The sequence below is a fragment of the Botryllus schlosseri genome, chromosome 5, assembly GCF_051294905.1.
Source record: "Botryllus schlosseri isolate E-star chromosome 5, Bs_hap1, whole genome shotgun sequence".
NCBI classification, from domain to species: domain Eukaryota; kingdom Metazoa; phylum Chordata; class Ascidiacea; order Stolidobranchia; family Styelidae; genus Botryllus; species Botryllus schlosseri.
Window position 1 is genome coordinate 13001138 of NC_137240.1, and position 25078 is coordinate 13026215.

Below are 25078 nucleotides of genomic sequence, written 5' to 3' on the forward strand. Positions count from 1 at the left end.
TACTACATATACGTCGAATATCTATTTACTACGTGCGGATAATTCGTTACGCAATTAAGAACCAAGCTAATACTTGTGACGCAATAATGAGTAGAGGCGTGTGAAAACACGACATTTCTGCTATCCAAAACCTGTTTTAAATCACACTCTTCGTTGCTCATGAATGTTCAGTTTATGTCATGGGCATTGCACAAATGAAAAGTAATCGTTCTTTCACAAAGAAATCGATTAGATATGTGAAGTAGTCGATTACGATTACGATTACTTCGGATTTTTTTCGAATGTAATCGATTGCGATTAAGATTACTTGGAAATGCTGTAATCGTCGTAATCGATTACGATTACTAATCACGATTACCCCATGTCTGCTACTGGCACAGCATTGCTGCATATTAATTTAGCTACTGAGCTCTCTTATCGCACCGTCGCTGTTACGTTTGAATACCCATTCTTTGACGTGTTCTGGTCTCTTTATATGTTCTCGAGTTTAAATTTATATTGTTCTGAATCAGCATTGGTATGGACCGATATGTTCCCTTTAATTTTTCACGAGTCTGCGCGCACTCACCAACTTACTGCGCTTTCCCTTGGACAACAGTGCGTAGCAACTGAGAGAAAGGTCATCACTTCGGCTTTTTTGTGCGTGGCGCAGATTTTCTGTGAGTGGCGACTTGTCAGCAGTGTGTGACCGTGCACGTTCGCAGCATAGAGGGAACATTGGTCAGGACTGGATAATACCGCTCCATAGTACACTTTAAAAGAGTGCTTCACTCACCGCGAATGGATTGAATAGAAACAAGATCAAGGAACGGCGAAAACTGGGTTTGAAACTCTGCGTGGAACAATGAATTTTCTTTCTCATACATAAATGGAAAATCTTTATTTGTCATATTTGTCGAATAACAGTTATCGTAACGAAGCGTAGAAGCTTAAAACGATACCACGAAAGTTTCTTCTCGGCTACATATCGCCTGATCTTAGAAAAAAAAACGTTGCTACCTAGGTGTCAAGCCCAGCAATCCATAGTTCGAGAAATTAAAATTGCCGACGACGTTACAGGCGCATTGGAATATCGATAAACCCAGGACATCTACTAGAGCAGGCAGTGGCGGCTCGTCCTATAGGGCAACTGGGGCATTGCCCCACCTAAAATTCTGTTCAATAACAGTTCTTTACCATTTATAGACGCACAGCAATCTATATATACCGAAATCACAGCGAAAATCGTATTCTTCTTGTCCTTTCGCTTGTAAATGCCCATATATAGCGAAGTCTCTGCGAAAATCGAATTCTCTTCGTGTTTTCGCTTTGCGAATGCCTAGCCGGAGCATGCCTCGGTAGCGCTCATAACAAGCTTTCACTGTCTATTCTCTCAAAGCCGCGCACTATAAAGAAACAGTGATTTACTCTCTCCTATTCACAAAATTACCGAGCAACCGGGGCAACATAGCCTAATTGCCCTTAAGGTGTGATGTAACAATCGTATCTATAGTTGAACTCGGTTGCCGTCATATGCGTTTAGTCGACCTTTGCTGGTATAGGTCGATTTTGATGGTGTTTCACACCATGATAATTCTTGAAACTTGGTATGTCATGTCGTGATGGTGGTATTTAACACTGTCCCAAGTTTCAGGGTTTCTACTTAAAGTTTAGGGTAGTAATTCCGTTACCGAAGTTAGGTGTGTGCTGATCCGTCATGTATCGCAAACAGATTTTACTCAAAAGCCGGTATTGGTATCCATTGATTTTGACGATGTTCCATACCGAGATCGGTCATGACATTTGGTACGGTAAGTCTTAATGTTAGTATCGAACGCTGTACCAAGTTTCAAGTTTGTCACTGTACCGTGTTAGTGGTAATTTCGTTTCCTAAGTCGAGTGAGAGCTGACTCGTCATTTATCGCAAACATATTTTACGCAAAGCCGGTATTGGTCTCCATTGATTTTAACGATGCTCCTTAAGATCCGTCATGAGCTTTTGCATGGTATGTCTTGATTTAAGTATCGAACGCTGTGCCAAGTCTCAAGGTTGGCACTCAATGATTAGGGCAGCAATTTCGTTATCAAGGTCGAGTATGGTAGAGATGTGCGCTGATCTGACACTTAGCCTACCTAACGCATTGCGGATTTCACGCAAAAGCCGGTGTATCTGTGTTAACGCTAACTGTGTTCCATACTGAGATAGGTGATGAGATGATAATATCATGAAACAGTTAACTAACATTCTCGGTTTGCATTCAAATATTTACTTTTATTTTATATTCTCCAATGTCAATTTCACCGTGAAATTGTGGCCTTCAGGCCATTTGCTTACAATTACAACCCTGTCAAGCGCGAATGCGCGATAGCTGTTTCGTTTTCGATGGCGGCTAACAGCTGATCGCTTGATCAGCCTATTCCTCAGTAAATTTTACGCAAAATTCGGTGTTGGTCTGTTCGTATTAATTTTGACAGTGTACCATACCGAAAACGGTCATGAGGCTACTTCTCGATGATTTCATGTGACAGTGTACCAAGTTTTCGGCTTTCATCCACGTATTTATTCGGTAATATATTTTCAAAGGCGATTTTGCAGCAGACATATAGACACTATAGACCGTAAGCCGTATGTGTCGTGTGACAGTCTCCAGCCTAAAGCCAAAATCTCCTATGCTGTACCGGGACCGAATTTCCGAGGCTGCTATCCGTAGTTCTTCAGAATTATGTTTTGGATTCAATATGATATGTCCAATCTATGAGATAACAATTGCGTAGTGTCCGAACTCGTTGACCTTTCCAGTTAGGTTTACGCAATCTCGCGAGTTATAGTCATTTCCATTTCTGCAGATAATTAGTCAGGTGTAGTGCGAACATGAACCGTGTCGAATCTTTGTTCCGTACGCCGTTTACGCAGTTACCAAACTTCAAGTCACAGCTCACCGGCAGACCTCTCGCGGCACATACGTTAAAATCACTGCTGTCGGGAAGTTCGTGTTACCGTAGTCCGTACCACCAAGTTACTTGTTTACGTTGGAAAACGCCATTGTGACGTCATCTTGATAAAAAATCGCTTGCAGCCCTTGCCCCACCACCCGATATTGTCACGAGCCGCCACTGAGAGCAGGTGTGATTTCACTAATACTTTAACATGATGTGCGAATATTCGATGTTTCCGGGACTTAGCAGCAAGGACAACATCACCTGACAAATTTCGAAGCTAAAGTCGTCCAATTCAACCATGACCATAGCCTGGCAATGGACGAATCCATCGACTTCACAGACATTGATTAGATAGCTAGCTTTCTTGGTGCATTTTATCAGAGTGGATATATTTGCAGAAGAAAAGCTGGCAAGGCAAACGTGGGGAGGTGGCTAGCGAAAAACATCAACTTCACAAAGTTGACTTCTGGTACTATTGGTGGCGGGCTCCAGCCATAGACGGAAAGGACATGAGTTAATTGGTTTGCTCATAAATGACCCCGAAACGCCAGACTTCTTCTCATATCACTGAGAGTTCAAAGTGATAATGGCCTCTGTTGTAACGAAAAAGTGACCGTGATTATTTCCTTGCTTGCTCACGCATTGAAACAGAGCGTTCCGTTCTCTAGTGGAAGGGTTTCAGGGTGCATAACTGCATATATACCGACTTGGCAATGAATGCAATGTACGCTCCATAAAATGATTTACTTGCGACACCGGAAGAAACATGTTCTCACAAAAACCAGCGATTGCAAACTTACGTACGCTGTCCATTAATGCTTTAGAATGCATAAAAATGTACTAGACGCCCGGATACGACTAATAAATATAGGCTCCAGAAGCCTAAATTTGATAGAAGCCCACAAATGCATGGTAATAATGTTTTGCGGCCCGCAGCGTCTTTTGCTGGTAAAATGCGGCCCGTTATCCATGGGAAGTTGAGAACCTCTGCACTACGGTATAATCAGATGAATGCCATAATAAACTGAACATCTTCATTTACGATCAAACCCCTCAAAATGTGTCTCTCTAACATCATATACTTGCATAAAACAGTTGCATACTTCACGTTTTGAGTTGATTTTAATTTTTGAAACTTCACCGGTCCGCCGAATAATTTTTGGAATTTTACCGGTCCGCGAGGTGAAAAAGGTTGAGAACCACTGTTCTCGAGGCAAACGCTGTCCTCAGATCGATTAGAATTTTGCCAACAAGTCAATATAGTATTAGATCACAATGAGTGACCAAACGACTATATTATTCGGACAACAGACGTGACACGTGGGCGTACACAGGAAGGCAAGAATAGATTTGTGTTACACTTAGCATTATGATAGCATGTGTTCGTGTTAGCAAAGAACCTTCTATAGAAATTCATGTCTGAGCAACCGCAATATTTTAGTGGTTCGGGCCATACCTATTGCTAATTCCATTTTTGGCCAACGTAGATATGGATTAATGCAACGGCTCTTGACCTTTTTTCCTGCAGCGCCCCTTTTGACAATTGCCCAAGTCTGGCGTCCCCTGCCCATATTTTCAGGACGGTAGTAAAGACAAGGGGTTCATGTCCGGTCGGTCTTTTCGGCTTGGGACTTCATTATTGGAACTAACTTGAATAGCGCTTGAGGGCCACTCGACTAATTAACGCTATAGTAATTGTAGGTCCCATATTCGGGATCACATCAAGGTTATTATAACAGCCACCGGGCACGGGCTCATACCATCTGGTTCAAGCCCGGTATACACATCCCGAATTTATCTCTGCGATTGGCAATACGGGGACGCAAATTGTATTGGGGTTTGTTTTATTCCTTTTTGTGGCTAGTAAATCTACTTCGATAGTGGCAGAGATCTTTGCTCATATTGAATTTAGTGCTGTACCCAGTTAATAGCTTTAAAGTGAGTGTATTCCAAACAAAGCAACCCATTTTATAAAACGTTTACGTGAGGTTACGGTTTACAGCACAAGACAGTATCATCTTTTATGCTACTGCGAAGAAATATTCTGCAGATGCAATTTTGCAGCTCTCAAATACAATATTTATAGTTAATCAGCAATCACAAAAATGGTATACACTGTCTCTTTCATCGATTTCGACATGTTGAGCGCTGCAGGATAAATAACTATAGTTCGAAACATTTTATGGAAAATAACATGAGATTGCGTGACGGAAGTATGTAACGGTGAATTGGCCATCATTTTACATGTATTTTAATACATCACTGCTGGCGACGAGGTTGAGAAACACTGGATTAATGTAACAGAATGTATTCGTGAGACGACTGTAGAAATCAACGCATGTAACCTACTTATAATTCCCGGATAAATTGCAAGTCGTAGATAACTCTGTCAATGCTCTGGAATATATACTATATAGCAATATATACTGAGCATGTAGCAGCGACGGAAATGAGTCATTTCATTATTAACAACCAAGATAAGGCGGTATGTCAAGCGGTATTTATAAGTTGTAACGTCTCGAGGTTCTGCTTGGTTTTGTATTGAACCTAATATGCTGTCAATCTGATACAGTTGACACCCAAGAAACTCTGAGCAGTGATGTTAAGATTACTGGAAAATACTGGTATTTCACAGAAAATTCATTTGAGAACGCGAGCCTCTGAAGTCTACTGCGCATTACCGTGACTTTGGGACTCGATAAGTCATTTAGAATCAAAATAATCCGACCAAGAAGAGGCGTAAACATTGGCAAAAAGTTGTTAGCGTCCTTTGTATTGTTTATAACGTTTTCAAATGGATCCTGCAGTCACTAAGGCACTCAGCCACTCAGCTTTCTATTTTATGAGATTCAAAGTAATGTGACTTAAACCATACCGTCCGCGATAGAGTACTTCACGTACTACCGATGCATCTGTCTCATGTAAGGTCGGGGATATCGGGGACTTTTTGAAATACCAGGATGAACCCATATTGACGAGGACGCTTTTATAAGAACTAGAATTCTGCTAGATCTTACAAATCGGCTATGACACAGATGTTCAATAAGCGTAAAATGATTGGTTGGATGACATTTGCTCTATATAGAGTCAATCGGGTCATTTCTCCGGGTAATGAAACACACAGAGCCTGTACAGGTGTACAGTGTACAAGAGTGGAAAAGAATCCAATTCAAATGCCGAAAAAATGTAATATTAAACAACTAACTCTTGACATTTCTGTATTTCAAGACTGTTTGCTTTGTCACAAAGGAATGCACACAGTATTAAAACGAGGCCGTTACCATACTGGCTTAGCTTCATGCGGTCAAGTGGCTCGGTTTCGCAGGTTCCCAATATACTATGAATCGCTTTAGATTTACTCGACGAAATGGTCCGCCAGTCAGGGAGAATAAGCGATATCAGAGACCGATCTTCGAATCTCGGCCGCACCGCATTTCGAAGTGTCGGAGGTTGTGGGCTCCTCCACCACTCTGTCGCTGTTGTTACGCAGTCATTTTTACAAAAAGCCCAAAGAAAGAACAGATGAAGAATGAATACAAGGAAGAGTAGAAAATAGAGTGAGGTATAGAGACAGAACACAGATAGTCGAAAGATCAGGATCGAACACATTTACACCGGACGGTAATAGGTTACTAGTAATACGAGTGCATGGGCTGAGGGGGGATGTTAAATTGGTAGACCGTATAATTGGTATAGTTTGGCAATCCTCGTGCCTGTTCATTATATGGCATTTTGTATTGTGTGGCATGAATGGATCAAAATAATAGATAATGCATATGATTATGAATAGTTTGCGGTATGGCATTGTGTGTGATATTGCTGTACCATTCACGAGCAATAGCGGCATTGAATACGAAGAAAGAGCACGTGTCTGCGCATATTACAGAAGTAAGTATACAGAATTACTGGACATGAAGGAAGTTTAAATAGAGGATTTACGACGGTATTGTGCGAAAATATTGGTTTATACATGCATTTTGTGATTAACTATAAATCGAAATGGTTTACACGGCAATAAGAGATATTGTTCGAGACATCAGCTATGTATTATATCTGAATTCCCCACTCTGATTTGTTAAATTTGCTGCATCAATTTAAAAGCCCGCAATGCTTCTCCGATGGATATTCTTGTAAATGTTTGAACTGCGATAATCAGTAACGATGCTGAAACATTATTAGAGATTATATTAGAGTACAAACTGAAGTAAAATGATTTTACAGATAATAATATTAACCGCTACATTATTGAAAGTACTCAAGTGGATCATAATGTGGTCGACGCGAGCTCCAGACTTTTATTTGACAATGACAACGACAACTCGCAAAATAGGATGCGTCATCGCGATTAACGCAAAATGCTATCGATACGCATGGTTGCGAAACTACTTCCTTCATATTGCTGCATCGACATTTGGAAATGGAGATTTTACTGCCCCACCCGAACTATAATTCCGACTTAACTTATGTGCATCAAAACATGACCGATTATGTGTTTATACGCCGTCGTGGCAGTAGCGAGTTCATGAATCTCATACGAGTCTCTGTGCCGGCTCACTGCAAAGTATACGACAGTGGAATTTATAGCAGTTTATTAGTCAATACACTTTAAACTCTGGTAATACCAGGCTAGCTCCGCGTTTATTTGTATTTCAAAGAAACCTGCAACTACCACTTTCCATTATCATGCATTCTCCGACAGTCGCATGTCCTATAGGACAATCTTTCAATATGTGGTTAACATAGTCTTTTACTTGTGGACTCTTATATATGCAGAATACTGAAGTACATATATTTATAGTTCTTTCGGGTTAATGATTTAAATAATAATGCCGCTTTGTGGCTGCTTCAGTCAACTTTTCGGAGGGACGTCCCCTCCGCCAAAGAACGCGGATTCATCAAGTTCCAACCACGCACCGAATTCAGCGTACACCACACAACCCGGTCAAGCCAACTGGGCTAACAATCCGTCACAGCCACCACCACCGCCGATCGGACGAGGGACCACGAAAAGTAAGGCGAATTCATTTTCACGCATTGACATTGTTTTGGAATTTGGAGGATATTTCGGACTGGAATCCAGCTGTCTCGAGCAGTCCAGATGATATTGCATTTTCATAAAATCCGTATTTTGTCACTACCCATATGTTTCAACATGTTTATCCATACATTTCTACAACGTAACATCCTTGGTATACTAGCAAAGATTACGATTATGGACTTGTTGCCACAATGACATCAATTTCCTCGTAGCATCGACCGGGAAGTAATATTCTTAGTTCGGATGATATTCAAGGATCACGCAGAACAATATTTGAATTGGAGCGCAATTACACCATTGCAATCGATGCTATAATGAAGCTGAGATGACCAATATTACCATACGTTCATAAACCAAACCCAGCCCATATAGGTGAAGCTCTTGCTTGATTATAATTCTCAGATCAAGAAACGTATATTGCCTTGTACGATTATGAGGCAAGAATGCCGGACGATTTGCAGTTTAAAGAAGGGGAACGATTTACCGTTATTGATAAAAGGTAATTTTATTCTGTGTTTCGAACGGAAGTTAATATAAGCGTGGCGTATCGGTAACTCTTGATTGAAGGCATGATAGTGAGCGCGAATTTAAATCAATTAATAACGTTGAAAGTTTCAATGAATACAACTGCGCGACTTCGAGTCCACGATCTACCTTTGCAACTCTCGTGAAATATTTTCATCCCTGACTCGGGTGTCGTTACAGTGTTATAATATGCGATAGACGATTTTTATTAATTATACTATAAGTGAGGGTTCTATATAGAAATCCGAGAAAACCATAACCCAGAATGGACATAAACGAGAATGGTTAATACCGATAATAGACACCACGGAGAATGGACATTACCGAGAATGGCCAATGCCAACAATCTAATTTAATGAGACAGACGTTGTCGAGAAATTTATACCTGAGACCCGTTACCGAATTGGCAACGACCTGTTCATATGCATAACATGCCTGCATTGCATACATTAAATTCTTGGTAATGTCCAATCTCGGTAATGGCATTTCGGTAATGATTTTCTCGGTATTGACCAGACACCATAAGTGAGAGATCTCTGAAAATGTATGCTCACTATCCAGTCAGAAACGTAAAGGGCATATCGTGACGAGGCGCCGCCTATGGTGACTGATGACGTCAACCCTATAAATAATGCGTGCGACGGAGATCGCGGGACTTTTGGAATATATGGCCTACGGGGTGGTCGCGCTGTTTCTTTTTCGTAAATCTGTAACTGTTTTAAATGCGTTCTACTAATTGATGAAAAAAGTAAAGAACTTATACCATACCGTTACAGTACCGGGCAGCATTTAGTGATCGTCTAGGTCTCTAGCAATATGGTATGGTATTTACTCCTAAAGTCAATAATCCAATCACATCACCGCGATGTAACAAGACTCAGGACAAGGCCACTTTCGTTTTGCAGCAGCAGTAATTTTAGTGACAATATCTATTTGAATGACCGTTAGTATCGAAACTAAAATTGTTTAAAGGCCCGCGCTCTGTCTCTATCTGTACAATTCACCAAGTATATGACTATCGACGAACGTTTTTTTTATATTTATGTATCTCCTTATTGATCTGAGCATCGTTTCCGCCAACGCTTAATATGTCATTTTAAAGTCATCAGTAATGATTCACGTATGATAGTGCACAGTGTGGTTAGCTACGAAATACTTCCATAATTCTCCATAATACTCGACCAGTATTTGACTATGCCTGCGCCACTTACTCAAGTGAATATCTTTTTTGACTATACTGTCACTTCTACTCAAAGTTGTCTGAGGCAAAAAGTGCTCTTATTATTTTAGAAATTATTTTACCCACCTCCGACTGCCTACCTAACTTAACTTTAGGCTCATACAACATGTTTTTTGGAAAGTATTTACACAATCATGGCATAATTTTACAACTTGAAAAAACACCATTTAAAAAAAGTCCTTTGTTTAGAACACTGTTTATAACCCTAGCTACACTGCGATGTCACGTCTACATAGCATATGCTTTATAGTATACCTTCAAAATCAAAAAAAGGTGAAATATAGGTGGCTGTTGCTTTTATCGTGATTTAGAGCGTGTTTCTGTGTGAATTATAATTCCCACTCGGAACACAAACATTTATGAGATACCTTACCAATGCTTCATATTCGCAGTCAACCCGATTGGTGGTATGCAAAGTCACTTAACACCAATCGAGAGGGGTATGTTCCGAGTAACTACGTAGCTTTGGAAGATTCACCTGAAAAGGAAGGGTAAGTGTACCGTATAGGAATCATGCAACATGCTAGATACCGGGACCGGTGGGACCTATGCTTATTTAAACTCTGGAAAGATGTGCGATGATTGGGTAGCGACGAAAATCAAATTCCAAATGACTGCCAATAAAACATTTCATATAATCGGGATCTTCGTATTCCACTCTGCACAGAGTTACGACCTGTTTGAATAGCGGATATAGATTGATCGATCTAAACATAACCCTTAACTTAGGCCCTTATGTTCGAAAATACTACTATAAGCCTGGCTTGATACCGGATTAGCTCATCTTTCAATCTAACTTGCTTGCTCCAAGTTTAGGTGGACTCTACAATGTACATATATTAAATAACTCTCATAGACTGGACAAATTGATTTTGAGACTCACGATAGGGTTGTTCAAGGTGGCGAGATAGCGCAGTGGTATAATCCGCGCTGCAACACCAATGGGTGCGAGTTCGAGTCCGACCGCGGTCGACTTCCGAATTACGATGCCTAAGTGTTGGAGGTTTACCTAGGCTCCTCCTCGCGGTGTCTTACAAAAGCCTAGAGGTGGGCCGTGCTATAAGTCGGCAGTTACGGAAAATAAGAATAATATCGGCCTGGTGTAAATGACCATAGTAGTCGACAAACACCATGAATACCCCAAAACAAACAAACAAAATAGGGTTGTTCAGAAATGACCGATTTTCAAAAAGTCATGGTTTTCAGTCCGTTTCCTATGCTTTATTCCTTAAAAACATATTCTAGCTACTTTTTTCTGTAACCCATCCCTTGCACCTGTGTGCATGTTAAGCTGGAAGAATATCGGCTGAAAATGGGGGATTCCCTAAAATTTGAGTGCCGCGATTTTACTGAGCCTACTAAATATTATATTCAGGGTTGCCATCGACATGGACCCAAAAATAAGGACGGTCGAAAAATTAGGTTAGCATGTAAAAACGTTTTCGTACATACTTTGTATTTATACGAGCCGTGGCATATCACCTTCCATACTTTTCACCAGAAACAATCTGTTCCAGCAACTCCTTGTTTTTAAAAAGTGCTTCATGGATCTCACGACAGCTCCGGTCTAGGTTTACCTTTACTCAGGGCCGAAACAGCACTTTGTCAGCCTCCCTCCCCAAAACAACGTTGGTCTTGCCCCCCCCCCCTTGGGTGATAACCCAAACTTCTTCACCTCGTTAGAGGCGTCAACCAAGATGGAAAAAGTCCGTACACCAAGTTGGGACAAAATCATTTTTGAGCGTATGGAGCAAAAACTCCAGTAACAATGCTTGTAGTCTTGGTCCTGGCCGAAGAAAACTTATTTGCAATGTTTGAATCGGGGAATATTACTTTGAGCAATTGCCATGTGCAATCGTTGTTGAGGAATGATTGCTGGTGTTTGACAGTATGGAATGCCCAGGTAGCCTCTGCACCAGTTGCCTTGTAGTTTGTGGACGTTGGTGATGATCGACTTGTGGAAAAATTATTCATCGACTGGCTCAAATTATTCATCATGACACACCTGTTGTGTTTTGGGGTATCAATGTGAGTTAAAATAGCGGTCTTTCCTATGGCCTCCAGGTTAATGTCACAATTGCAGATATTGCTATGTGCGAAACAATCGCCCTTCAAGCGTCGTTAGATACCTTTGAATTCTCTCTCATAATCGTCACGGAATACGTTTTTACGCCTGTTCATTTAAACCAGTGGTTCTTAACCTTGCCCCCAGCGCCCCCCAGGGGGCGCTGGCGATGTTGAAGGGGGGCGGAAACGCTCAGGGGGCGATATGGGTGGCGCTGGGCTCAGGGGGGCGGTATGGGGGGCGCTGGAGAAAAATGGCTTCGCAGTAGATGATGTGGTGATAGGACATATCCTTAATGAGTATTCAGAGCAAATTAACACCGAAAACTTCGTTACATATAGCCTTCAAAATACATATAGGTTTAATTGTCCATGGGCGGCTAAATGACTGACACCGAATGTTCCCGTCTTGGAAATCTGAACCCCAGAAGACGAATTCCATCTGGCAGGGAAAAATTATATGTCAGTGAAGAAATACCAATCTGAAATCGTGTGCGTCTTTTAGTTTAGTACGATTGGGCGACAGGGATATTCCAGTTGGGCGATATCCCCGTTGAGCGATTCTATATTTTTTGATATTGCAGACAATGGGTCACGAAATAACATCATGCAACGAGGTCATACCAACGGGTTCGCCTGCCCGAATATGTTTAATTATTGATAACGGGCCCTACAGTTTCCAAGAAACCTCACAATGTTCGCTTTAAGTTTTGATGAGTCTGCGCACACTCAACAACTCACTGCGCTGACCCTTGGACAACAGTGCGTAACGACTAAAAAAAGGTAATAACTCCGGATTTGTTGTGCGCAACGTAGATTTTCTGTGCGCAGAGAACGTGTCAGCACTGCGCACGTGCGCAGCTTAGAGGGAACATTGCACCTAACTCAGCTCTACCGGTAAATGTGTTTATGTGAGCAGAGAGAGGATAAAAATTGATCTCAATTTACATGCAATTCCCGATGATATTGACCAATTCAATCATTAATTAGTGAAATTTTTCGCACTTCGCGCGACTAGGCGAGAATAGCTCCCTCAGTAAATGTACACTAGGGTTGCCATACGTCCGGAATTTCCCGGACATGTCCGGAATTTCACTGAAAAATATGCGTCCGGGAGGAATTTCTAAAATATGCCAAAATGTCCGGAATTTTGAAGGCTTTAAACAGGCTCAAATTTTTTTTCGTAAATCAACATAAACAATAATATTTCAAGCATTTTACGCTATTCAAAACTCTTCTTCGCGTCGTGCGCGACTTAATGCAACGTATAATGATATTAGTAAACTTTTCGGCTCGATGTCGAATTTTACATTTCTGCAACTAAATTTCCGCGGGTTGACTAAAAAAAAGGGTCATTTCTCCGACTTGACTCCTATATAGCCGTTTTAACGCGTCATCGCCCCCCCCCATCGCCTCCTTCGCTATTTTCGCCCCCTGTCGCCCCCTTTGTCCATTTTCGCCCCCCCATCGCACCCTTCGTCATTTTCGCCCCCTAGGCCGCCAAATCGCCCCCTGGGGGCGATATCGCCCACGTTGGGAACCACTGCTTTAAACGTAATCAGATTCCTAGGCCATGAGTAAGTTTGGGCAAGCTAAATTTTTTTTAGTAATCAGCTTATCAAGTTTTGAGCTTTTGCCAAGGAACATTTTCAAGTGCGAAATGAGGTCGCGACCATGAAAGGTTGTAAATCACCGGATATGTAACCTGCTGGTGCATTTTATGGTAGCCTAATATACGAAAGAATCAATATTATTGACAGAATTCATACATAAAATTTAACAGCCAAATGCATATAAGTGCACAACATCGACTACCCTATGATGGGCCCAAGATCAGTGCTCTTTTGGGCGGAAGGGGACAGAAAAAATGTTGTTTCGGACCTGATTAAAACACATAACCAGATAGCCGCACCGACCTAACAGGTTAGCAGGGCTTTCAATAACAATCCTGCCAGACCAGACACGGCCCGCTGACGATTTCATCCAGCCCGTGGAAGAATCTATTGCAGACTGTAGCAAGTAGCAATCACCAGAGCTCACATTACAGATGGCCCAATTCGTGACCTATGTTCCACTCCATTCCTGTATAGTGTATCACAGTCGATTGGCGATGCTTTGCTAGTGTGACGTCATATTGACGGACAATGTGTTACACCTCATTTTAAAATCCGCTAGTGGGCGCTAAAGAGTGTCCGGAATTTGCTTCACCAAAATATGGTAACCCTAATGTACACCCAATGTAGATACCTAATAGGCTATCAGCAAATAGCGGACAGCCTAATGGGGGTCTGGGAGCGAAGTCCACCGGAAGTTTGGTTTATCACCCGATGGGGGCCCAGGACCAACGTTTTATGTTTGGGGAGGGGGGCTGACGAAGTGCTGTTACGGCCCTGGTAACGAATAATTGTACCTGCGGGAACGCCCGAATATGTTTAATTATTAATTACGTGCCCCTTATTTTCCTATACAACAGCTCACTCAGTGCTACTGGTAAATCTGATTACGTGGGCTGAGAGGATAAAAAGTTTATAGCGACTTATAAATGTAATTACCATGCATTATAGCAAATTTTGGTACCTAGGGCGACCAGGCCACACAAACTTTGCTGACCATCAAAATCACGATAGGCGGTTCGTGGGGGCGAAGCCCTCAGAAGTTCGGTTTATCACGCTATGGGTGCGCAAGGCAATCGTTTTTAGGGGGGTTGACGAAGTGCTGTTACGGCCCTCCCTCTTACTCATTGTCTTTATTACATTCCTTACAATATTAAGTTGAGGGGGCGCTGGAGCACGATAATTTTTGAAAGGGGGCGCTGGACGAAAAAAGGTTAAGGACCACTGATTTAAACTAATCAGATTTAGCCTTATTTGTAGCTAAAACTATATGCGCAAGTGCAATATAATTTAGAAAAATTTATCAATGATTTATGGCTTTACTACTTTTTAACTAATGTGTCGACCGCACTGCGCCTTTTTTCACTACGCGATAAATGCTGCCTTCCCCACAGCTTGAGCTTATTCTGCTGTAGACCAAACAGCAGGAACCTGGCACTGCTGTTTACTGCTAAAGTGACGTCCGCTGTGATAGCTTGGTACAGACGAAACTGCTATACCACCGCTCACTGCCCTAGCTATCTCACAACTAGAAAGTCAAATCTTGTGGAGTGTACGTCACGAGAGTTCCTTTCATTTATGATGTCATAAAATATCGACGAAAAAGCATAATTTTAGAATATTATACAACACAGATACCAGAGGAAAACGATCCAAGTTCTGTAGCGGTTGAAAATAAGACAAATTAAGGACGCAAGTCGAAAATAAGGACATTTCTTAGAAATAAGGACAGTTGAGTTTTCTAAGACGTGGCCCTTCAAAATAAGGACAAATCTTAGAAATAAGGACGGTATGGCAACCCTGATTATATTGAACAAACTTACCATTGACATATGACAGCTTTAGCTCTCTTGTGCACAAGTGCATTGTCCAGGCGTAGCAATAGAATGTGAAATTACATTGTTGCCCCAAACTGCATCCTGTCTGACTCGTTGAACGAGGCGTGGTCTGATCAAGGCCCATTGCATTCACAATGGTTCAATACGAATGATATTCATAAGCGTGGAAGGAACTGATTGTACGTTGCACCTAAGGGAGTGATGTACTTGCTCGCGTTATCCTTAAGCGGACATTTGGACGCCCTTCGCTGGCTGCTTACAAATCAAACCTGAAATTTTGCAGGTGGTTTTTTGGCAAAATTCCACGAACAGAGGCCGAAAGACGTCTTCTCAACATGCCGAATGACCAGGGCACTTACCTTGTTCGCGAAAGCGAAAAAGAGCCGGGTGAGGGATGCGGTTATATATTCGATAATAAAAGTCAATATTTAAAGCAACTATGGCAGCAATATAACTTATGTATGAACTTATAGTAATTCTTCAGGCTCTTACGCATTGACTATGTTGGATTTTAACGCCGAGAGGGGGAAATTCGTGAGACACTATAAAATAAAGAATAACCCGTCGGGTGGATTCGGTATATTTCCGCAACGAGATTTCGCATCCTTACAGGAGCTCATAGGGTATTATACAGGTTGGTTTGTTTTCATTTGATGTTATCTGTATCCAAATGCTACTTATAGCACGTGTATTCAGACCTGTGTCGTTCTTTGTTTGATACAATGCACAGCAGTGATTGTCAGTGGTTATAATTATGGCTGGGCGAAATCGAGTGCACCAGGGTCCAAGGTCATTCAATTCCTTATAGTCGAGTATCAAGCTTCGGGTTGACTATTCAAGCATCACAGGTTCAGCGCGGCTGGTCTATACGCAATATAGACTCAGAGAAGACACTCTACTTTTACCGAATAGCTATCCGACTAAACGTCGCTGTTGTAAATTCATATTGAGACGAATTGTTTAGTTCTCTAAATACTTGCAGCGCACGACGAAGGACTTTCCTGTCGCCTTCTGCGTCCGTGCAATCTCGCGGAGAAACCGACACTGCCGTTCGCTAAGGACGTCTGGGAGATAGCTCGAGACAGTCTGACGTTTGATAAGAAGCTCGGCGCTGGAGCTTTCGGCGATGTCTTCAAAGGTACGAGTGAACGATACGGAATGGGTCACTGACATTACTTTGGATAGTGTAAGCACTAACCGCCGTCGCAATGTCGCAAAGAATGATATCAATAATTATTTAGCCAGTTGAGAGTATGAAATAATATGAATAGTCATAATATCTAAATCCGGTCAGTATAGATACTTTTACATAACACTCATAGTGATTGCACATGCACACCCAGTTTCCAACAATTATTCTTTAACGGCGTCCGAACCGCATGGTTATTTAATGTCGCTTATTTTCATTTTTCCCAACAGAACATGCTGTCAAGCATCTATGTTGTGTGTGAATTCGCCATAACAAATGCACGATGTTGATCCTAAGCCTAGAATAAAATATAATTCTGTTAAATTTAATATCTAAAAATCCTATTTTCAGCACCGACAATATATATTCCGCGTTAGTCATGATGATGCATTTTACGATTTCACGACTCGACAAAGCTACATTTTCATGAATGTACGCTTTATTGCTTTTCCACCGCTGCGATTTATGTTTCTCTTTACATTCCACCTATCCACGTAACATTTCGTAAAATACCAGCCGCAGAGCTCAGCATAATTATATGCATGGCATACTATTTCTAATCAGCAAATTGGGAACTTCATTAGAGTCATGCTTGAATATTAGAAGATTATATTGGGTATGCCTATACTATCAACTGAACTCACGCATGTACCATACCTACAACTGTACTTGTACAATACTGCACAGTACAGTAATTGTATACAGTTTATATGATGAATAAGATAGTAATATTAATTCCAAGTTGTTTTACTCTTTACATTTGTAATTTCACTCCCAAACTCTGGAGGTAACCGAATATCTTTGACCTGCCAGGAATGTGGAACGGAACGATAGAAGTAGCAATAAAGACTTTAAAGCCGGGGACTATGTCTCCGGAGGCATTCTTAGAAGAAGCCACAATAATGAAGACACTACGGCACGACAACCTCGTTTCGCTCTACGCTGTGGTAAGTTCATCTTTCCGTGATTTCGAGACCCGCACACACGGTAATGCCGCGAAGTTTCAAGCAACGTTTGGGTTATACGGGCCCAATTATCATCGAATGTCCTTCGAATTCATCTGATGATCAAGTCAATGCGCCAAGGAAAAGATTCGGTACCATTGAGCAAGGGTTTTATTAAACTAGCCACTGAAATGTCATAGATTTTGTCTTCAATTTCAATATTAACCCTAACATCGCCAGAGTTAAAAACGGCTTGTCCCAAAAAAGTAGATATAGAAACTCAAAAAGCTGACCAGCTTTATTTCATCTGTAATTATGTGTCCACTATACGTCGAAATACGCCACATGGGATTTTGGGCTTACTGGTGGAATGGGACGGGGAAATGATATACTAATTGCGTAGTGTATATATATCACATCGCGTTCGACGGCTATTTCCACTTCAAGTAGATGCCACGATCATGTTACATGGTCGATGGTGATTCGAAAACGATTGAGCTATTATGACATCCTGTGAAATCAACACCATACTTTCGAAAGAAGTTTTTGTCTGAACCACTATTTAAAACATGTGTGTATAATAAAACATTTTTTCCAAATGCAACGTACCACGCAGTTATCTCATCCCATCATTCTTATGCAGCCTATGCGTACGCTGATACGAAAGATGCAGTCACTTTCACTCATTTTCATTTAACACAAATTTTGCGAATAGGTATGCCATACAATAATTTTCCTTCTTGCACCAGCAATTAACCTGACATTTCTTAGCATATGGTGTCCTATTTACAGATCATGTCAACCCTAATCTGTCGTTGGTCAATGTTTTCACGAGTGCGCTTATCCTTGTTTGTTAGTGCCAACATACTTTCACTTTGTACGCGTTTCATTCTGCAGGTTTCGGACGAACCAATTTGTATAGTTACCGAATTGATGGCTCATGGCAGTCTGCTGAGTTATCTGCGCAACGAAGGACAATCTACGTATTATCGGGACCATCTTTATATGATTATTCAAGTTCGTATTTGAGACCGCGTAGGCCAAATCAATGTTAACTTACGTATCAATTGTTAAATAGCTTCTTGTAGGTACAGAACTGCAATATACTATTCAATTGTATCAATTTTGCATGATGCGTCGTAGAGATGGTGCAAACATTAGGATCAAATTGATGTTAGGTGTGTGCACCTCGATAATTCAGTGGTCCACGCACGCAAAAGAACCGTGGCAGGCCCTACCCAGAGAAATTTTTTGGAAATTCTCCGATAGTTATAATAATCTTAGCATTTTTGATCCAAATCTAGAGAATGCCAATGTCCAGGGTTGCATTTAAAACAAAAATCGATGTAAAGCATACGTGTTTAAAACAAGGGCCTTGTTTAAAACATGTTTGTTATTGCTTTTTTAAAGTCGTGGCGTCATATTGGATTGGCATTGACAATTGAAAATGCAGGGTAAATATAGCCCCCTTAGCGGAATATCTGCGTACTATAGCTGTTGAACCGCCCATCCCATATCGTATACGTCGGCTTTAGAGGGTGGTAATCGTCCGTAGGCTCATACAGCATGTTTTATGGAAAACACAATTTTTTTAAAAGGTCTTTATTTAAAGCACTGTCCAAAATATGTTTTAAACACATTGTTTTAAAACACCGTTTGTTTTAAATGCAACCCTATACCAATGTCGCTGAACTCGCTGCATCAGGCTTGCAATAAAAACGGATATTCGACTTATGACTAAGATAAACCATTTATCGCCAAAACATATATCGATTATCGAAAAATTCACTTGAAATATCACGATTTTCCTGCTGTAAATTATAAATTGGCTCGCTTCCGTTACTGCTACGTGCTTGGCCAATGGGTTGGACTAAGATCATCTGCATATTCTTCTGCGCAACTTGCATCAGAGTTGGATCAATTACAATATTTTAATAATTACAATTACAATTACAGTTACAATTACTTCCTTGCATGTATCAATTACATTACAATTACAATTACTCAATGCTAAAAATTACAATTACAATTACAATTACTGTTAAAAATGTAATAAATTACAATTATAATTACAATTACAATTACAATTACTTCTAAACAGGCAATTGATTCAGTAAAGAGGTGTTCTTTGACAACCGTAGCGACGTAACTAGCAACAATCTCAAGCTATTCATGTTCCATTCCTGATATGTAGAATACTCATTAATTAAAAAAAATCGAACGTATTCGAACTATTCTTAATCATGAGTAGGCCTACTGAAAACTACAAGCACAGAAAAATGTTTCAAGCGACTGTTAAGAACCACAGGTTTGAGTGACAAACAGCGAATAGGCTACAGGACAGTCAATGAAATGTAATCAAACGATTAGGCTACTCAGAGCTGAGTCATTTTTTTTCTATTTGTCGAATGCTAAATGTGCAATGAGAGATATGATATTCTTTTTTGCCTGCACCGTCGACATGCTTTGACGATGGAGTTGCGATACGACCGTGAGGTCATCTAGTCAGGATAATGAAATGTAATTGGTAAGGCGTCAGCGATAAGGATGATACCGATAAGTTGCGTAAAATTAAAATAAATGCAAAACGAAAGAAACATCTGATATAGCTAAGAATTACAATATTTTGGCTCGCATTTACATTTTCAGTTGCTCGGAAACTGTTAGATTGCATTTGATGAACATTAGGGTGCGAGAAATTTTTGGCCGCAGTAAATTTGGTCAAGATTGGAGGTAAGATTGGGATAACATTTCAACAAATGCGTGATCAAGTTTGATGAAGCCTTGGTTGGAAACCTGGATTTTTTTGCTATTGTTGCAACAAGCCTCGGTACTGGTCAGAGATTTAACAAACTTTGACCGTGGTGTAGGAAATGGTTCAGCACAAGTTTTAGAAGAGTTTATTTGCTGTTCATCCATTTTTGAAATATTAAGATTTAGTTTAGCCCACTGGTTCTTTGACTTTTTTAGACACGCCCCCCTTTATAGCATTGAATATTTCGTGCTTTACATATAGTTTGATGGTATGGAAGGTTATGACTGTTGATGGGAGAATTCTCCAATACGAAATTCAGACTATACACCGAGCAATAACCATAAAACGGAGGTGAATCGGGTCAAGCGCGGAAAAGATTTCAGTTCACTGGACCGTCGCGCCCCGTTCAGATGCTTTCACGCCGCCCAAGGGGGCACGCCTCCAGTTTGAGAACCACTGGTTTAGCCTATATTGTAATTCACAAAGTTTTCTGTTTCTACTGAAGTATGGGAAACAGTTTAGCGTGACTATCTAGTTATAACGCAGCACGCCTAGAACACCGATGTAAATACGCTAATTATCACATGTGGTGACTGTTTACTAAGGCCTTAAGGCCCCTCGTCGTGATCCTGGTTTGTACCGGATTTTCACTGGTGCGACGAAATGATTGATTAAATGATTATTTTATGTTGTGATTGTCAGGTTTCCATGAAAATGTAATTGAGATTGTAATTGAGCAAAATTTTGATCAAATTACAATTACAATTACATGAAAAAATGTAATTAATTACATTCAGCTCAATTACAAATTACAATTGATCCAACTCTGACTTGCATAGCTATAGGCTGCATGATGCAACTGTCAATTATATCCGGCTGCAAATATTCTTTAGGCACCCCAACAATTCCGGTGCGATTAAAAAAAACTCCACGGTATAAAACAGCAACTATCCCGTACACCCCTGGGTACGAGTTATATAACTGTTGAGCGACAGCTCAATTCAGTAATATCCTACATTGATTCGCATATACGTTCTAAAAATCATTTGAATGACATTGCAGGTTTTATTGTTTGTGGTATTCATGGTGCTTGTCGACTACTATGGTCAACTACATAAGGCCTATATCTTTCGGTTTTATTCTGTAACTGCCGACGTAGCACTTCCCACTTCTAGGCTTTTTATAAGACACCGTTTGCACGGATGAGATAGCGAGGAGGATTCCAGATAAACCTTCAACAGATAGGTAGGAATTCTGGATTCGACCTCGGTCTGACTCGAACCGGCAACACATTGGTGTTGCAGCCGTGCATTAGGCCACTACGCTATCTCGTCACTGACGTTGTAGGAGCAAGTAGCCTATATCATTCATGAACCCTTATATCTTGACCGACACAATGTATTTCTCGAATTCCTAATTCCTAGGAGATAATTCCGAGATGTCAGTTGTTATAATTCTTACAAAGGTATAGATATGTCGAGAATTAATCACGCCAAACGGCTATAGTCAATGTCACAATATTGAGTGGTGCTCGATATGAACATTAAATTGCTATATTTACGGACTTTGTAAGGATAGTTGATCCAACACTTCCGCGTTTATCTGTGTATTGCTATACGTTCTCTGCAGATCGCTTGCGGAATGGAGTATATTGAACAAAGAAATTTTATTCACCGAGACGTCAGGGCAGCTAATGTCCTCGTCGGCGTCGGACAAATATGCAAAGTCGCCGATTTCGGGTTATCAAGACTAATTGAGGATGACCTCTACCAAGCGCGAGAGGGGGCAAAGTTTCCTGTGAAATGGACAGCGCCAGAATCATTTACTTACAATCGATTCACCATAAAATCCGATGTTTGGAGCTTTGGAGTCCTAATGGTAGAGATTGTGACGAAAGGAAAAGCACCGTATCCAGGTATGGGCTGATATAACACGGATATATAGTTTGAAGATGATCTTATACGCAGACGGAATTCCGGATGTCACAACGTTATGATTTCAATCATGATTCATTACTACCTCACGATCAGTTCAAGCGCCATTCACTTCGCAGGTATGACGAATCAGGAAGTAGTGCAACAACTGCAAACAGGTTACCGCATGCCCCAGCCACGGGGCTGCCACGACGAATTATATCGGATTATGCAACGTTGCTGGCAAGACAAAGACACGGACAGACCGAGTTTTGCAGAGCTGCGCGTAAGTTCACATGACAGACATACACAGGCCCGTTAGGGTTGTTCAGAATTGACCGACTTTCAAAATGCCGTGGTTTTCATTCCGTTTCCCGAGTCTTTTGCCTTAAAAACGTATTATTGATACTTTTTCTCTGTAACTCATCCATTGCTCATCAATTGAGCTGGAAATGCGGGATTCCCCTATAATTTGTGTGCCACGATTTTCATTTACCAAGCCTAGTAAATGCAATAAATACCAATGTTTATGCAGCTGTTATGGTTTTACAAACCCGCACTATAGATATTATTTTAAGTTCAGGATATCATTTTCATATTGCACACTATGCTTTGGAAATCATTAAACCTACCTAAGACTGGCCATCATTTTGTGGTCAATTCTGAACAGCGCCCGTGACTATATGCGACCACAGCCACACGTCTTCAATCGTTAGGCACAATGTATCTTATAGATCTGACGGCAAAAATCTTACTCCATATTAGTATACCCTCTATCGTTACAAGCCGCTCGATGCTGCTTTATTTGGAAAGCGCTATGCTACGGCTTTGCAGCATCTATTCCGAAGGTTTTGAATCTGGGTTAAAATCGATGAATCGGTGCGTGATGTATTAACGTCCCCAATTTGTATGGTTCGTCATTATCCCCGTCGAAGCTATACTGTACAAAATACCACTTCAAACCGCGTGACAATATAGTGTAACAAACATATGCAATCACAACCAGGGTCTATTCTGAGCAGTAGCTCTACTCTGGAACTTCGATATATAATAGAGTGATGGAGGTTTTCCTACGCCCCCCATCCGAACCGAGACTGAATGAGCAGTATCACAAAAACAAGAGCGCGAACAGGGCCTTCAATGCAGGCCGGCAGTTCAGGAATCGGAAATGACATGGTATGCCTTAAATCCACCTGATTTAACTGATCATTGATGGCGAAGCTCAATTTGAGTTAGCAACATCTAAATTCTAAAACGATACTACAGCGTTATTATAAACGATGCCGAATGCCAAGATCCGCGGCTGCGCTATTGAATATATATACTGAGTTTATCCATGATGTCGATTCTGCAGAATATCTTCGACGGACTGACCTCAGGAAGGCAAGGATACGAAGATGTTCCTCCTCCGATGTAAATTTAAAAGACTTTTACTATCGTATGGATGTTGTGCACAAATGAAAGCAGAGCATTTATACTTTTCATATATGCATATGTATCCTTTGCGCGTATTTCCTCCAGCAGGCATAATAAATGACAAAAATCCGGAAAAAAACGATTTCATAGTAATACACTTCATTAAGTGTAGTTGAAGAGTATTTTGGTCAAATCGCACGCTTCTTATCCAACTACGCCCGCAAAATCAGACCATTAAGGCTCTTGAGAGGTTCCTCACTCTTTTTATTCTCTTCCTTATATTCGTGTTTCCTTCGAGTTGCATAAGGGCATCGTAAGATGATCTGAGACCGGATACGGAGCCCAGATATACCTGTTACATTTGGATATGTTTATGTGTCACTCGGACCGCAATCCCCCTTGCCGATACCGGAGGGTTAACCAACTGCGCCAACCCCCGCCACGGATCAATCTTGTTTATTGTAATTAGCTCTCTGACATGATGGGCTCGTGTTAAAGTTCGTGTTCACCAGAGTCGCTCATAAAAGTTCGTGGTTCCTACAAACCAGAACCTTTCAGGGGCTCGCATCATCCCTATACTTCGTAGCATTTTATGGCCTGAAGAATTTGATCGGAAGAAATACTCGCAAACAATCCGGCGTACCGGAAAGGTATTCGCTGGAAAGTTTATACCAGCGTTCGTCACACATTTAGCGATGATTAATGGGGTTGTTTAAACATTTGCTAAGATATCGATATGCTGAATTAGCAGCTTGAAGTGAAAGTAATTAGAAGATCAGTCAGCGACATGCTATGCAGAAGGATGGGTATTCGATCGAAAATTGAAGATAATTATGCCATCGTGTTGATGTAATAGTGACATGAACGTAGTATAGGATTAGGACGCAGACAGTGTATTCACTGACGCCGACACGTAGAGGTAGCTGTTGTATGCTGTGATCTGGAAACTCAGGAACCAATCCTTGTTTAATATAGTTAAATAATGAGCTCAACAACAGGAAATTTGGAGCGGTGATTGAGGCCGATGTGTCTTCACACACCCTAGAGTACCACTCGTGACATACGGGTGTGATTTTGTGTGAATAGACTCTCGTGCTGCACGAAACCAGAGCATACCTCAGACTTACATCGCGGTATAAATCAAATAGCCCAGTGCTTTTCAACCTTTTTGAGCACCATTCGCACTTTTTTTTGAAAAATAATTTCAATCGCACCAGTCAGCCGAAATTTAGCACACGAAAAGAAAATGAAGAAACTTATCACTTTTGTATTCGAAGAGCTTCTTGGAGGTATAGAGCTTCATTATTTTGCATTCAGCGTATCGTATTATTGACTAATCAAGCACTAAAATCACTGCAGTATAGAAAAATCACAGATATCGCACTCCCGTTGTTCTCAAGAAGCTCGTTGCATTTTCCGGGGGTATAGTGCAGTGATTTCCTTGAAAGCTTGAAGGGCGAACCCAAGAACATTATTCACTCGCAACAATATCACTTTGCCACTAATCCACATGTTATGTCATAGCGTTGTGAATGTATTTGTCCTCCTTTTTCGGGTTTTTGAAAATGTCCTCCGAGGACGCTCAAATGTCCTCCTTCTTGAGATTTTGTCCTCTTTTTTAGGA

At 41.0% G+C, this 25078-nt stretch overlaps 1 protein-coding gene across 1 annotated transcript; it reads left to right on the forward strand.

Annotated features, from left to right (window-relative positions):
* Positions 1-1472: 1472 nt before the first annotated feature.
* On the forward strand, positions 1473-23593 carry LOC145439054 (tyrosine-protein kinase Src-2-like). Its single transcript, XM_080316522.1, has 11 exons — positions 1473-7929; positions 8360-8456; positions 10115-10213; positions 15521-15624; positions 15722-15871; positions 16220-16375; positions 17240-17373; positions 18268-18387; positions 21755-22040; positions 22179-22324; positions 23393-23593. The coding sequence occupies exons 1-11, from the start codon at positions 7746-7748 to the stop codon at positions 23453-23455; spliced, it is 1539 nt and encodes a 512-aa protein (XP_080172648.1). The 5' UTR covers positions 1473-7745; the 3' UTR covers positions 23456-23593.
* The last annotated feature ends 1485 nt before the right edge of the window (positions 23594-25078 follow it).